This window comes from Rhea americana, unplaced genomic scaffold (genome assembly GCF_003343005.1).
Source record: "Rhea americana isolate MKP2758 unplaced genomic scaffold, rheAme1 scaffold_102, whole genome shotgun sequence".
NCBI classification, from domain to species: Eukaryota; Metazoa; Chordata; class Aves; order Rheiformes; family Rheidae; genus Rhea; species Rhea americana.
Window position 1 is genome coordinate 2,470,441 of NW_028185062.1, and position 13,357 is coordinate 2,483,797.

Genomic DNA, 13,357 nt, shown 5'->3' on the forward strand with positions numbered 1-13,357 from the left:
AAATGCTCACTGAGATGGGGAGATACTCATACAAAATTAGTTTTTTCACAAGACCCCAGTTAAAGACCAACGGGCCCTTAAACATAGTGGAGAAGTCACTGTACAAAACTTTACAAAAATAATTCCTTGTTCTTAATAATGAAGTAATCAAATACAGCAATTCCAACCTTACCTGAATAAACAATGGCAACTCTAGAGCTCTTTTTAGAGAGGATAACATTTATCATTACAGAGAATGAAACATCTTACAACATAATGTTTATATCTTGAATTTAGCTGTCATTGAAAAGCACTGCATTTCTGCACTCATGCCCGTTAAAGATCTAAAACCGGCAATAATAGTCATTCAGGTAGCATATAGTATTATAATTTAACTGAAGGAGACGTGCTCCTCTTCCAGCAGAATAGCTGTTGATATTCTGTTATTGCTCAACCAGAACAAACTTTGAGAGCACCCAGAACTGTTAACCAAAAAGCGGTACGTTGTACGTAAGTAGTAGGATAAGTACCAGCTGCCCATCTAAACCCCTGGGATACTTTGCAGTGAATTTCATCCTCACCTCTCCAGTCAATTATAAGAGTTATTTTACAAACAGATCAAAACAACTAAGACTATGACCCACAGAGTGCAATCTGCCATTCSCCTGTGGAAGTGGAAGTAGGGGAGGGCAAATCACATCCCCAGAGTTAAGTCAATCAAGTAAATATTTTCCTCTCTAGACTATTACAGGCAATTACTAAGCTTAATGAAAGCTTTAAAACTCAAATGTCTAGGCAGCAGTAGGGAAATCTTCCAACTAATCTTGCTACTAAAGGGAATTAAGGACTAAGATGTTCTGTCCTGTTAACAAGGGTTAAGTAGCATTTTTTCCATCAAATGAGTTTCTAAATCTTTGGAGAGGAGCAGAACCTGTGCAAAGCTAACAGAAATGCTGACAAGTACCCTTTCACTATTTTCTGTGAAACATCCTCACTGGCCAAGGGAAGGCAGCAGGTCAGCTATCACAACTTTAGCAAAGCTATGTTCCCATGACTGAGCAGAAGGGAAGGGAGGAGAGAAGAATGTTCCTTATTTTCAGGGCTTCATACTCAGAGAGATGGGCTCAAATTTTTTTAAAGGCAGTTGCCCCTGGTCTGAGGCTGACAACAGCTACAGAAACTGATCCAGTCCAGTGCGGCCATGGAGTTGCTCTTCCAGAGGATTGGCAGGTGCTTACACTGTGCTTGAACTTGTAGTGTGAAACCTTGTACTCCAGGTAGCAGTGTGCCTTCCATGCCCATCTATCGAGCATGCTGTGCAGCTTCCGTGACATGCCCACTGGCCCCTTTTGCAGGCCACACATAGAAGTAAGTTTAAAAGACTATCAGGACACCATTTAACAGTGCTTCTCATAACTGATGCAGCTAACAAACCACTTGACTAACAGCTAGCTACCATAAACATTGCATCTATATGTAAAAGTAAGACAATTTTAGAACTCTGTAAGAAGGTTTAACTTATAATGATTCCTTTTATATAAAACATACCAATAAGGTGATATACAGTCCCCCAAAATCTGAATTCGTCTTTTTAAAGGCTGTTTTTTCCTCCTAACATTGTTAAGGAGAACCACAGCAGTTGTCCTACTTCGTCCGAGTACAGTGCTGTATGGGTGCGCTATTTGTTTTGAAAAACAAATGGCTTCGGGACTTTAGGATTTTCAAGCGTTCCCTTAAGGCTGAAGAGATGCACTTTAGCATAAGTTCTTTCTACACACTGATAAAGTGACAGATTAAGTCTCTGACCTTTTCTGGTGCATTATTTCATCATTATGACCAAACCCTGCAGAGATGCGGAAACAACTCCAGTAGTTCTTTAAAATGGTCTATTATTTGTTCATCTTGACTTTTGCATATCCTGGCATGAGGCCAGCTGCATCTGACACAGTGCTTTGCTTTTCTGCCACATTATTCTTCTGGTTTAGTTCCTCCATCTTCTTCATCAGCAATTCTAGTCGCATGTGGACTATCACAAGCTTTTCTTTTAGCTAGGAAATAAATAAATAGATAGATAAACAAACAGAAAAATGTTGTCCTAACACTAGGTCCTTGAAAGATGTATGCTCTACCTTCAGTAGCTAAAAAGCAGCCAAGTTTCGAGATGGAAAATGATACTCGGCTCTGTTGTATCACTACAACATCTAATCTGGCATATCTATCAGTATCTAATACGGCATATCTCTATACTGTATGCTTAGCACCGCCAAAACTAGTGCCCAAATCTAGTCAAACTAGCCAAAACTAGTGCTTGTGTTACCTGARACGAATGCATGTCAGCAGAACGCCTTTCAGCAGCAGAATCCTTTTCAGAGATGCATAGAAATTCTCCACTTAAGCTAGCAGCCAGAGCTGCTGGAGCCTTAGTATGATCAACATAATCTTTCCTGGTTAACTCATTACAAGTTTTGCAAAGCCAGAGAACTTTTTTGACAAGATCTGGACAGACTGTTTTATCTTTACATAGAGGTACACATAGAAATACTCATCTGCTATATTATGTTTTACTCAGGATGTAGTACATGCTGTGAAGACAGTGTTAAAAAAAAGTGGGAAAACACATGGCAAAAATACATAAAGTATGGATTTGGAGTGAAAGTTAAACACTATTTCCCTAAAGAAATGACCAAATATATGACCTACTAAGAAAGCATTTTTCTTCCCTCCCTAGGTAACATGATTACTAGAAAGGCTAAATTCATGAACAGCTAAGTAAGAGGAGCAGAAAGAGACACAATTTACATGGTTACTGTACAGTTCTGGGTTTCTCTTTTGAAAATGCAGAAAAATCTCTTCTCTCTTGATGACAATCAGGTACCACAAAAACATACACATTCACTACAGGGTAACACTTGTCAGAAAGTCAGCTAGAACTTTCTGTTTTGAAGATAAGTTGTTACAGAGAATGTTTTGTATGTTCTACACATGTATCATAGCTACAGTATAATCCAATATTTTCTACATAACCTGCACTTAAGAACAAATGAGCAAAAAATGTACCAATATTTTTTGGACTGATCTCTAAAAAGACTTGGTATTTTTTGCATTGTAAAAAGTCATGTAGAAACCTTACTTTTCCGAGTTCTTCCTTTAGGCTCAAAGCAGGAAAATCTACCTTAGAGGCTTCTATTATCGTTTTAGTTTTTAAGAGATAACTGGAAGACAAACAGGGAAAGAGGAAAGACAAAAAAATACTTTTTAAATAACATGTTTGCATTCATTGTTTAGACAGTTTAAGATGATTTTAAAGCAGACCTTAAAAGTGTTGWCAGAAGCAGTCAATACAGTATGAAAATATTTAAAAACATAACAGTAAGTTTACTTTAAAAGTCATAAGATCTCTCATCATCATCTGAGAACTATAAATCTAKCATGGAACTCTTTTGAAACCTTATGTTACTTTAGATGTTCTGGAAGTGGAATAGATTTCCAACTGCAATCCTTGAAATTATAGGAGGAAACTTTAAAAGTGCAAGGCAAATCAAATGGAATTGTGCTAACATGAGCAATTTAAATAAAGAGAATATTAAAACTCATGYACCAATGCACTCAGTCAAAAGTAAAACAGCTGTTTTTATCACTTGCAAACTCCTGTGAAATCATTTACCATAATAAAACAGCATACTCACCAAAGGATGCTGTCCTTGAAGAAACAGAAGAAGCCTCGGAGATAAGCCAGATCACTGAAAGTAGAATATAGAATGAAGCCCACAATCAAGCCACATGAACGACAGGATAATGCATTGAAAGCGCTGAAAGGAAAAAAGGGAAAATAATATGTTTAAAGAGAAAACCTTTTAAAACCATAGATATTGCCTGCTAGTCAGAGGACATCAGACCACTGGTTTTACCAGAAGAACAAACAAAATGCGTAGCGTTACTTTTCTTTGTATTTACAAAATCACAGAGAGAAGAGAAACATCAGAAGTTGGGCATGTTGCGTAAGTAATTTCTGTAATTAGTGAAGCTGCAATCAGGGAAGAGCATAAAAGGCTCATTACCACAGAGTAGTTTAAACTATGCTAGTTATGTGCCCGTGCACAAACCACTACATGTAATAGGCTGTACAGATAGATGAAAAAAGTCCTCCTCACAAGATGGATTATTGCCTCATGCAGAAAAAAAATGCAAGTCCTTCTTTTAGAAAGTTTCTAGCTCTTGTGGTTTGTGAAATAACCTTTTAAACAACATTTCAATACAATACTGATTCTGCTAGTTCTCACTGAATTTGCAAATAGGTGGCTATTCTTTCAGTCTTCAAGTAATATCTTACTTCTTTCTTATCAGATTAATTAAAGGTTTACCAAAGCTATCTCTTACTGATAGGCTAGTGAATAGAACAGCAGAATTTATTCACTTTCAGTACCTAAAAAGACATACTGTAATTTAGATTATAAATGCTTTATAAGGCAGGAACAGAAGAAAAAGAGTTCAAGGCTAGGCTACCTTTTACTGCATTACTCTAATGTTCCTCTCTGCTAGCAAAGGTAAACGCTGGCAAAACTTCTTTTGATTGGGATGAAAATTAAAGCAATACATGTACAAAAGATTTTTCGGTTGAAAGTTATGAAGTACAAGGCAAAAAAAAAATCAGAAAAAAATCACTTCATCGATTCCACGAGACAGCTCAGTAAACACGCTTTAAAGACAAAACAAAAAACCAACCAAACAAAAAAACGCTTTCAGCAACGCTTTGACTTCGGAGAGGCCCCCGTGTGCGCGCTCTCCGCCTGCCGACGCGGGCTCGGCGCCAGGCTCGGAGGCGCCTCCGCTACCTACCACCCCAGGAGCGCGCCCTCAAGGCCGATCATCAGCGACTCTTCCCACGCGACGTCGTTCGTGACTTCTGCGAAGAGAGACGGAGAGGCTGAAGCCCGCCGCGAGGCCCCGGCGGCCGCCCCGCGCCCGCGCCCCGCCGGCACTGACTGAGGCAGACGAGGAGCCCGAGGCGCCGCTCCTCCTGCGCGCACAGGTGCAGCGAGTCGCCCAGCACCGCGCGGCAGCCGCGGCACTGGAACACGGCCCACTCCTCCGGCCGCAGCCCCCGCCGCGGCGGCGCCCTCCCCGCCGAGCCCGCGGGCGGCGGCGGCCGCTGGACCCGCGCGGCTGCGGGCGGCGGCGGCCGCTCCACTGTGATGACACCGCCGGGCTGCGGGTCCTGGAACATCTCCTGCAGCCGCCGCCGCACCGCCATCTTCTCCCGCCCTGCGTTCAAGAGCGGCACCCGCCTTCTCGGCCTCCCCATTGGAGCATGGGACGCAGCCCTGCGTTGCCACTGGGCGAAAAGCAAGTCAATCTTCGTCCCCTGAGGCCATTGGGAAATGGGCGACGGCGGGGGAGGGGCTTCTTCTACCGCCCAATCAGGCAGGAGGGGGCGGGGCTTCCCCTTGTCGGGACCGCCTATCGCGTTTGAAAAGAACGGCAGCCCTGTGCCGTGTCGCTATTGGTGGTTGCTCTGCCYCAGGCCCGCCCCCTTCGCCTGGGTCAGCCAGTGGGAGGGCGAGGCAGGGCAGTTCGAACGGTGGGGGCGGGGCAAGGCGCCGCGTCAGTTGAGCGCGAGATTCGAAAGGCGGCAGTTGGCGCCGGCGGGCGGTGGTCGCGCCGCCATGGCGCTCTCTTCGCTCCRGCAGCTGGACTCGCTGAAGTACATCGAGCTCCAGCAGATAGCAAAGGCTGCCGGGCTGAAGGCTAATCTCCGGGTGAGGCGGGGCGGTGGCCGCCCGGCCGCGGGCGGGCGCGTGGGTGGGTAGCGCGGGGCCGAGCGCGAGCGCTGGGAGCGCTGGGCTGCCGCTCCTCGCCGCCCACCGTCTGGCGGGCAGGAGTTAAGAACGGGGAGTTAAAGCCCGCGCCCGTCTGCTTGGTCCCACAGACATATGACTGGCCCGGTCTCAGCAGGCGCTGCTGGTAGCTCCCTCAGCAGAAGTCAGGCCTGCGCTACCAGTCCAAGAAGGCACGCAGCCTTCAAARGGAAACACGCGCCCCAAATCCACCACTTACCCGTTAACTTGGAGCAAGGATTAATTGTCCTCACAGGACTGAGACTTATGCTTGGGCCTTTGTGCGTGCTTTGCGTGTAACTTCTAGTTTGTGCTTAACTTCTAAATATTTAACTGGAAAGGTCAGCATAAAATCAAGTCTGAACTAGAAGTCTTTTTTTCATAGCTTAAAAAATCGATGGTATGATGTTTTTATTATTCTGTGTGATCATACAGAAGGGWTGAGGAGATAGCTTTGTGTGAAACTGGATAAAATTACTGCAAAAATCGGCTGCAATTTTATGTGTTGGTTCAGCTAGGCCGGTAATGTRGTCTCTTATTGTAGAACATTCAAGCCTAGTCAGGGAAATCTCTGTGCTGTGAAGTGTATGCTGCACAGTTAGTCTGGGCCTTAAGTATGTTCTCAAATCTGGCTGACTTTAATGTGTCTCTGGACATGCTTTAAGAGTTCTGTTTTACTGGATTCAGCAAATGCTTGCTGCCTTGGTCTCACTTTAGGCTGCTATCTGGGTTTGTGCAGGTCTTTGATCACTTAATGCAATCTTTGGTTTGTATGTTCTGATTTCTTTGCAGGCAGACAAACTGTTGAAAGCACTGAAGCAACACTTTCATGGAGCAAAACAAGAAAATGAGAATATGGTAATAACAAGAAACTAGTTATTCTCTTTAAGGAAGATATATCTACCCTCATAACAAGAAAATTTTGACATGTAATGAAGATTGTGTTTAATATGGTGCAGACTGTAACAAAAATATTGAGTTTTTGKTTTTTTGGACAGTGCCTTTAGTTTAATGTGCTTGCATACTGATTGAAACAGATGCGTTGGTATTAGCTTTAAAGTGCTCCCATGTATAACTGAAGGCTGGTTTGTTTCCCATTGCCAAAAATAGCAATGTATTTTTCAGTATAAGCAAAAAAAATTGTTCTGTGAACACGAGCACTTCACTTTCTATTGACCAAATCTTAATTCTTGTCTCTTTGGCTCCAGATGCTAGTTAGTATCAAATGTAAAAATACCTAGATRAAAGGAACTAGATATTCATCTCAAAGCATTTTTTATCTACTACAACTTGCTTACCGATGTTATTACAWAATAGATAGAACTGGGATGTTTCCTTCAATCATCTCTTAGTATGTTGCTTTCTTAATTTTTTTCTGAAGCTTTCTCTTTTTAAGTTAAGTCATTTTATTGAGTATGGCAATGTTTTTTCATCTTTGATAAAAAGTAAATTGGAATCRGTTTGAGAGATCTATAACCTGCTTCTTTTAAAACATGAGGAGTAATTTTTCTGTAATCCCTGTAAGTTTATTTTTAATTTTACCAAGCTTTGATAAATGTTTAAGTAATTTCATGAAGAGTGTAATGAGATATTGGAAAAATATGTRATATATTTATGTTAAGTGTACAATAAGGTTATTGTTTTATTTCTATGAAATGGTAATTTAAAAGGAGAGAGAGAGAGATTAAAAAATCTTGGAGGATTACAGCATCATGCAAGTCAAGTTTAATATCAAGTATTAGACTCTTTTTTAATGACTTCATAGAATGGCATGCATACAACGAAACAACTATAGGTCTTCTGACAATYAGCTTTGGTACTTTGGGAACCTAGATATCGCCCCTTGATTGTTGTGCCACTGAACAGCACACCTTTTCAATAGTAATGCTAAAGCTGTCTCTTTGTAATAGCTGATATACATGTGTGTCAAATATGTTCCACATGATGGTTTTTATCTGGTACAGGACTCTGAAAACGCATCTCCTTCCATTGAATCAGATGAACTGAACAATCAGGAGAAACTTATGCCTGATCCAGTGTGTTTTATCACAAAAAGACGTGGAAAAGAAAAGAAAGCARCCAGAAAAAAGAGCAATTCCAATGAGGAAACTAATAGCAGTGAAGACAATACAGGATTTTCTGCCRGGAAAGAGGTGATTTACCAAACTCGTATAATGAAGCATAAGTTAAACAGAGTTTTGATTCATTTTACCAGTATTTAACAGACAACATTTGCTTTTTGTTATGCAGACCTACTAGTATTATTAGTTTTCTGTGCTTTATAGCACTATTTTTTGCCTGATTTGACTATGTGCTACTCCAAAATGAACAAGTAACTTGTTCTTTCTATAGATTTTTGGCTGGGGACAGAAATAGAGGAGATATTAGTTGCAGAAAAGAAGATTAATTCCTCAAAGGAATGTATTGTTCAAARTATTTTATCAGAATATATCCACTAGTTCATCATAGTATTCACCTGAATGTTAGACTAGTTTCAAAACTTAACTAAAATCAGTCTGTTTTCACTTTGCTATGYAGTAAAAATTCATAAACTGTAAAAAATTATTCCCTTTTTTATATGAACACCTTTTTTCTATTTGAAAAATAACTCTTAGATTTTCCTGAAGAAATATAAAGACCAGTAGTAAGGCAGATTAATTGCTCTAGTGAACTGGAGGTTTCCCACTTCTCTCAATTTCAAAGTGTATGGTGGCTGTGTTGGTTTGGTTATTTGGTGGAGGCTATGTGGAGGGGAGCTGTTTTTGTTGTATGTGAGTTTTTTTTTTTTTTAAGTACAGATTGTATGACTGAGAGGGATGTTGTTTACATGGAGCATAAGATTCCACACCACCACCTCTAAAATCACATACAGGTAGTGGGAGAATTAAGACAGAACTGTATAAAAGGCTTCTACTGATGTAAAGTTAGAGGAGGGACATGAAAGGAAGAGGAATTGTTTTTAAGTGGTAGAGCCTTTCTTGRGAGGTCTGAATAAGCAAAAGCCTACAATAATCACAGCTACAGTAGCAAAAAGTAACACGGCTAACGAATTTGTTTTGCCCCAAAAAATCAATTTTATTTTAAAATGCTATAGCTGTGCAGGTGGATAGAATCATAGGATGATTCAGGGTAGATTTAAGAAAGTCTCTTGTTCACCCTGCTCARAGCAGGGTCAGCTATGAGGTCAGAGCATGTTGCTCAGGGCCTTATCTATTCTGGTCTCAGAAAACTCCAAGGGTGGAGGCTGCTTATCTCCTCTGGACAGTCTGTTGCACTGATTGATTGTCCTCAGAGTGAAAAGTCTTCTCTGATACCCAGTTGAATAAATCTGCCTAACAAAGTACGTTTAAACCACAGGAGCATTCAGAAATGAAAGAAAACGAAGTACCCCAGCATGAAGAGGGACAGAAAGTATTTCAAAACGATGAACCAGTAACAAAAAAGAGAGCCATTGAGAATTCAGGTATGGGTATGGATCAGAAAGAGCAGCCAGAGAAGACTTCTACTAAAAGAAGTGGAGTAGAACGTAAGTAAAAACTTCCAAAAAAGTAAATTTAGTCACTAGTACTAATTAAAATAACAAGGTGCATCTGATTGTGTCCACAAAGATTTTGTGGAATATCTGGTGATTTGATAGACCAATTGTACTTTAGTGGGAATACCTCCAAAATATCTGTAGAACTTGGGCTTGTGTGCTTATTTGCTTAATGTGTTGTGAAGAATTTCACGTAGTTCTCAATATAATGGTTCTGCTGGCTTTGACTTCAGAACTATGGTCCTGTTGTTTGGTTTTAGTGAAGGACTTCTCAAAGATCCAAGCATATTTGAATCTTGCACCTTGTTTAGGAACAGTGCCTTTAGGAATACCATTGATACGTTACTCTGCCCCTTTGGAAAGAGGCAAGAAATGGAGAACTTTTTTCCTCGTGCTTCATTTTGCTTTTCCTACTTCCTGAACTCAGTCTGAAATCTGTGTGTTTGTGGGGTTTTTTTAATGAAATATAATTAATTACATTTATGTTCTTTTAGTACTTAATACTATACTAAGAACACAKGTAGAGACAAGATTTAAAAAGCTGACCTGAGGGCAGAAATGACTAAAAATAAATTCATATTCTGTGTATATGTAACTCAGTGGCTGAAAAATTTGCCAAAAGGTGATTATTCTATCAGGTATCAAAACTTTTTTTTTAAAAAAAATCACTAGCTTATTAAGCAGATAAAGACCTTCTATAAATTTAAAGTTGTAACAGGTACAGGTTTTATATTAATTCTCTGCATAAAATATGGGAAGCAATAATTCAAAATAAAATAACCTAGCTTGGCTTGCAAATTCATGTTGGGCCTGTAGTTCACCAAGACATGTCATTACTGACATATACCATTTAAAAGGGTTAAGATTAGAAGCACACGTTATAAAGTATATCCTGAGGTTTAGGTAGCTGTACAATACAGGCTTTAATGACACTAAATTGATGCCCTGTAGTTCTAACCACCTTGCCTAATCTTGCTGCCCCAGGTGATGTTCTAGCTCATCCTGCAGGAGGAAAGATCCCTTTACATGTAGGCTGTGGATCTAAATCTGGGAAAATGGGAATGAAAGCTACCACACCAAGTAAGATACTTACCATCTCTATAAATAGATGTATTGCCTGTATGTGAAGGGAGACTTGCCCTACAATTTTTATGAATCAAACTTCTCTTTTCACTTGAGAAAAAATCCTCTCTTTAAATTGAGGGGGAGGAGGGGGAGGAAAGGAAGGGGAGGAGACCATATTCCGGAAGGTTACATTGGGAGGTTTACTTACCAATGGTTTCTTGTATATTTATTGTAGTAAATGATTTAGGTACCTCATCTAGAAGTGATCGTTGAGTCTTTTGATGTGTTCTGGGTATAATACTTACATTCACAGCGGTCAAAACAACAAAGAGTAGGAAGTCATGCTGCGATTCCTACTTGTTTAGCTTTCACTTTTTTTTATACCACTTCTTGTGGTGTATTACCATGCGTTTGCTCATTTYGATCACTGTTTAAAATACAGATACACATTTTCAGTTTTTGAATCGCCAGGTAAAGGAATTTAGGAWTTTTTTTTCTTTTAACTAGAGAATTCTTTAGAACATGCACCACATACTTAGCCAGGTAGTTGGTAAAGCAGATGCTATTTCCTTTTTTGTTTGATCAGATGCAGATATGCCATCTTTAATGATGATCTTTATATTTTCTCCCAGGCCCTAGTGATAGGTGTTGCAAGTTTCTTCTGTTGTATTTAATAGTACTTTTTCTTAGGATCTTATCAGATATGTAACTCTCCCTATTTTTGGAACTTAGACTTCAAAAAGTTACATGAGGCTCACTTCAAGAAAATGGAATCTATTGCTGACTACATTGAGAGGAAAAAAAAAATTATTGAAAACTGCAGCAGTTCTCTCAGTGAAGTCAAGGTAAGTTCTGACACAAGACATCCACTGTTCACACAGTTTTAAAATTCAGAGTCAGTGTTCATTTACCTCCACAAAGGCTTTATTTAAAAATCCTTCAGAAACTCTTTAGATCTGTAAGTAGTTTATCATGTGTACATGCAATTTCATTGATCGTAGCATTCCACTGAACTGGAGTCCTACGTAACTCACTATACACTGTTATATACTTTATAAAAATTTCTATAGCTTGTATAGTTTATATATAGCTAATATTAATTAAAATTTTATATATATATATATATTTTACTCAAAAGTGACATTAAGTTAGTTATAACTATCTGTGTCATAATTACTTTGTGGAGCATCTTCTGGAACTTTTATTTATGACTGTTTGAATTGCTGCAGATGAATCATTCTTCCAAAAGCAGGAGTTAAATTAAAGGAAGAAAGAATAATGTTTATATGCATTATATGTTATTTTTGGTGGCCCTGATTGTTAGTTTTTGTATTTTATACTTGCATGTGTGAGAACTGAAAACAAGGACTCTTTCAGAGTATAGCAGACTTGAACAGTGCCAGAAATACTGGAATAAGAATTAATGTCACCATATCAAAATCCTAGCACTCCTCAATGTTACACTTGTCTTGTCTGACCCACACAATGTATGTATATATAGGTACTTAAGACAAATTAATTTTGGCAGGTCCTGGCCAAAAAATCAAATCGTTTAAGGGTATCGGAAAAAGGTACTCCGCATAACAATTCTAAGGTATGTGTTTTTCAGATCACTTTTTAATAATAGATTCACTTCTTATATTTAAAATTGATCCTTTTTTTTCTTTTTTGAAAGCAGAAAAGACTATATGCTTTTGATTCATTGTATGTATTTTTTTCCTTCCTCTGAGCTGCTTTCCTAATATATTTTTAGTGGAATGAGCTAACTCGTGCTTTGCTTTTCCCTAGAAACATTCCAATGGCAAAACATTCTTATTCAGCCCAAATCCAGAGAGAGGCAGATTTTCTACCACCTGCACTCCTACCAGCCTCCGACGCTCACCACGCAGTACTTCAAATGCTGCAAATAGAAGTATTTTATCCAGGAARTCTTCATTTAATCCTTCTGTCCTCTCAACAACCAAAATGAATGTCAGGTAAAAAGACTGAACCAAAGCTATCAATCAGTAATTTGATATGATGTACATGGAATGGTAAATACTGACTGTGATTGAATGACTTTATCTCTATTCTGATCTTGAAATACATGAGACTATTTGTGATTTCTAAGTTTCAGCCTAACCTCATGGTTTAAAYCTTGCTGTTTACATTTTGCCTCTTTCATCCTTCACTTTTTTGTCTTACATTTGAATTAATTAGTCTTTGAGATGACTTAACAGAATTGTATGCTATATTCYAGGTGAGTCTCATAATGGTCCTCTGAATGGTAACAGGTTTCTCTTACCCCAAACTACTTATACCTTGGGGTAAACCCATGATGGGGGGGATGGGGGTGTGCGCGTGTGTAAGCAAATTGATACCAGAAAGTCATGATGAGGTCCTAAATGAATGAGCTCATATTTGATGCTATTACATTAAATTTAATTTCCATTTAAAATAAGGTGGACTCTTTGCTCTTCCTACTCAGTAACCTAATTCTCCACTGYACTAATGTCTCCTAAACCTTTGTTATCAATAAACTTTTATTAGTTTACTACTAACTTTTTGTAAGTTTTGAACAAAAACACTTAAGGAATTGACAGAATAGTCCTTAAAGTATTCCATTGCTAAATACTTTTTTGCCCAGAAGCTTTTCCTTCAGCAAAATTCATTGTCTGCTATTTCTTATCTGGCTTCCAATTGATGTATTAATCCCTATTTTCTTCAATTTACTTCACTTTCCATGATGACTGAAATTAATCTTAAAACGTTCCATTCTTTTGCTCYAATCCTTCTCCCCTGCTAAAGATAGGGTTAATCTCAAGTATCTGTTGCATTATAATCTATTTTCCTGATAACTTTTATGTTTTCATAGAATCAGTAAGGTTGGAAGGGACCTCTGGAGATCAGCTAGTCCAACCTCCCCGCTCAGCAAGGTCACCTAGAGCATGGTAGACAGGGTTGC

At 39.2% G+C, this 13,357-nt stretch overlaps 2 protein-coding genes across 2 annotated transcripts in view; one reads left to right on the plus strand and one right to left on the minus strand.

The window, feature by feature from the left end:
* Positions 1 to 1,487: 1,487 nt before the first annotated feature.
* OIP5 (Opa interacting protein 5) lies at positions 1,488 to 5,238 on the minus strand. The gene is made up of 5 exons (XM_085306594.1): positions 4,963 to 5,238; positions 4,816 to 4,882; positions 3,666 to 3,788; positions 3,110 to 3,191; positions 1,488 to 2,027 (listed from the first exon to the last, which is right to left on the minus strand). Exons 1-5 carry the CDS (start codon positions 5,228 to 5,230, stop codon positions 1,869 to 1,871), a joined length of 699 nt encoding a protein of 232 aa, XP_085162720.1. The 5' UTR covers positions 5,231 to 5,238; the 3' UTR covers positions 1,488 to 1,868.
* Positions 5,239 to 5,568: 330 nt separating this feature from the next.
* The window catches only part of NUSAP1 (nucleolar and spindle associated protein 1), a 13,934-nt gene continuing 6,145 nt past the window's right edge, over positions 5,569 to 13,357 (plus strand). The window contains exons 1-8 of the mRNA XM_085306604.1: positions 5,569 to 5,735; positions 6,606 to 6,671; positions 7,778 to 7,966; positions 9,171 to 9,339; positions 10,333 to 10,428; positions 11,146 to 11,258; positions 11,942 to 12,007; positions 12,202 to 12,389. Coding sequence (XP_085162730.1) covers positions 5,643 to 5,735; positions 6,606 to 6,671; positions 7,778 to 7,966; positions 9,171 to 9,339; positions 10,333 to 10,428; positions 11,146 to 11,258; positions 11,942 to 12,007; positions 12,202 to 12,389 — 980 coding nt within the window. The 5' untranslated portion in view covers positions 5,569 to 5,642. The remainder of the gene's footprint in view (positions 5,736 to 6,605; positions 6,672 to 7,777; positions 7,967 to 9,170; positions 9,340 to 10,332; positions 10,429 to 11,145; positions 11,259 to 11,941; positions 12,008 to 12,201; positions 12,390 to 13,357) is intronic.

Coding starts and splice junctions, on each gene's coding strand:
- OIP5 (XM_085306594.1), bottom strand. CDS start 5,230: ATGGCGGTGCGGCGGCGGCTGCAGGAGATGTTCCAGGACCCGCAGCCC. Junction 3,789..4,815: donor GAGGGCGCGCTCCTGGGGTG/GTAGGTAGCGGA, acceptor TTTTCCTTTCAG/CGCTTTCAATGCATTATCCT. Junction 2,028..3,109: donor TAAAGGAAGAACTCGGAAAA/GTAAGGTTTCTA, acceptor TTTATTTCCTAG/CTAAAAGAAAAGCTTGTGAT.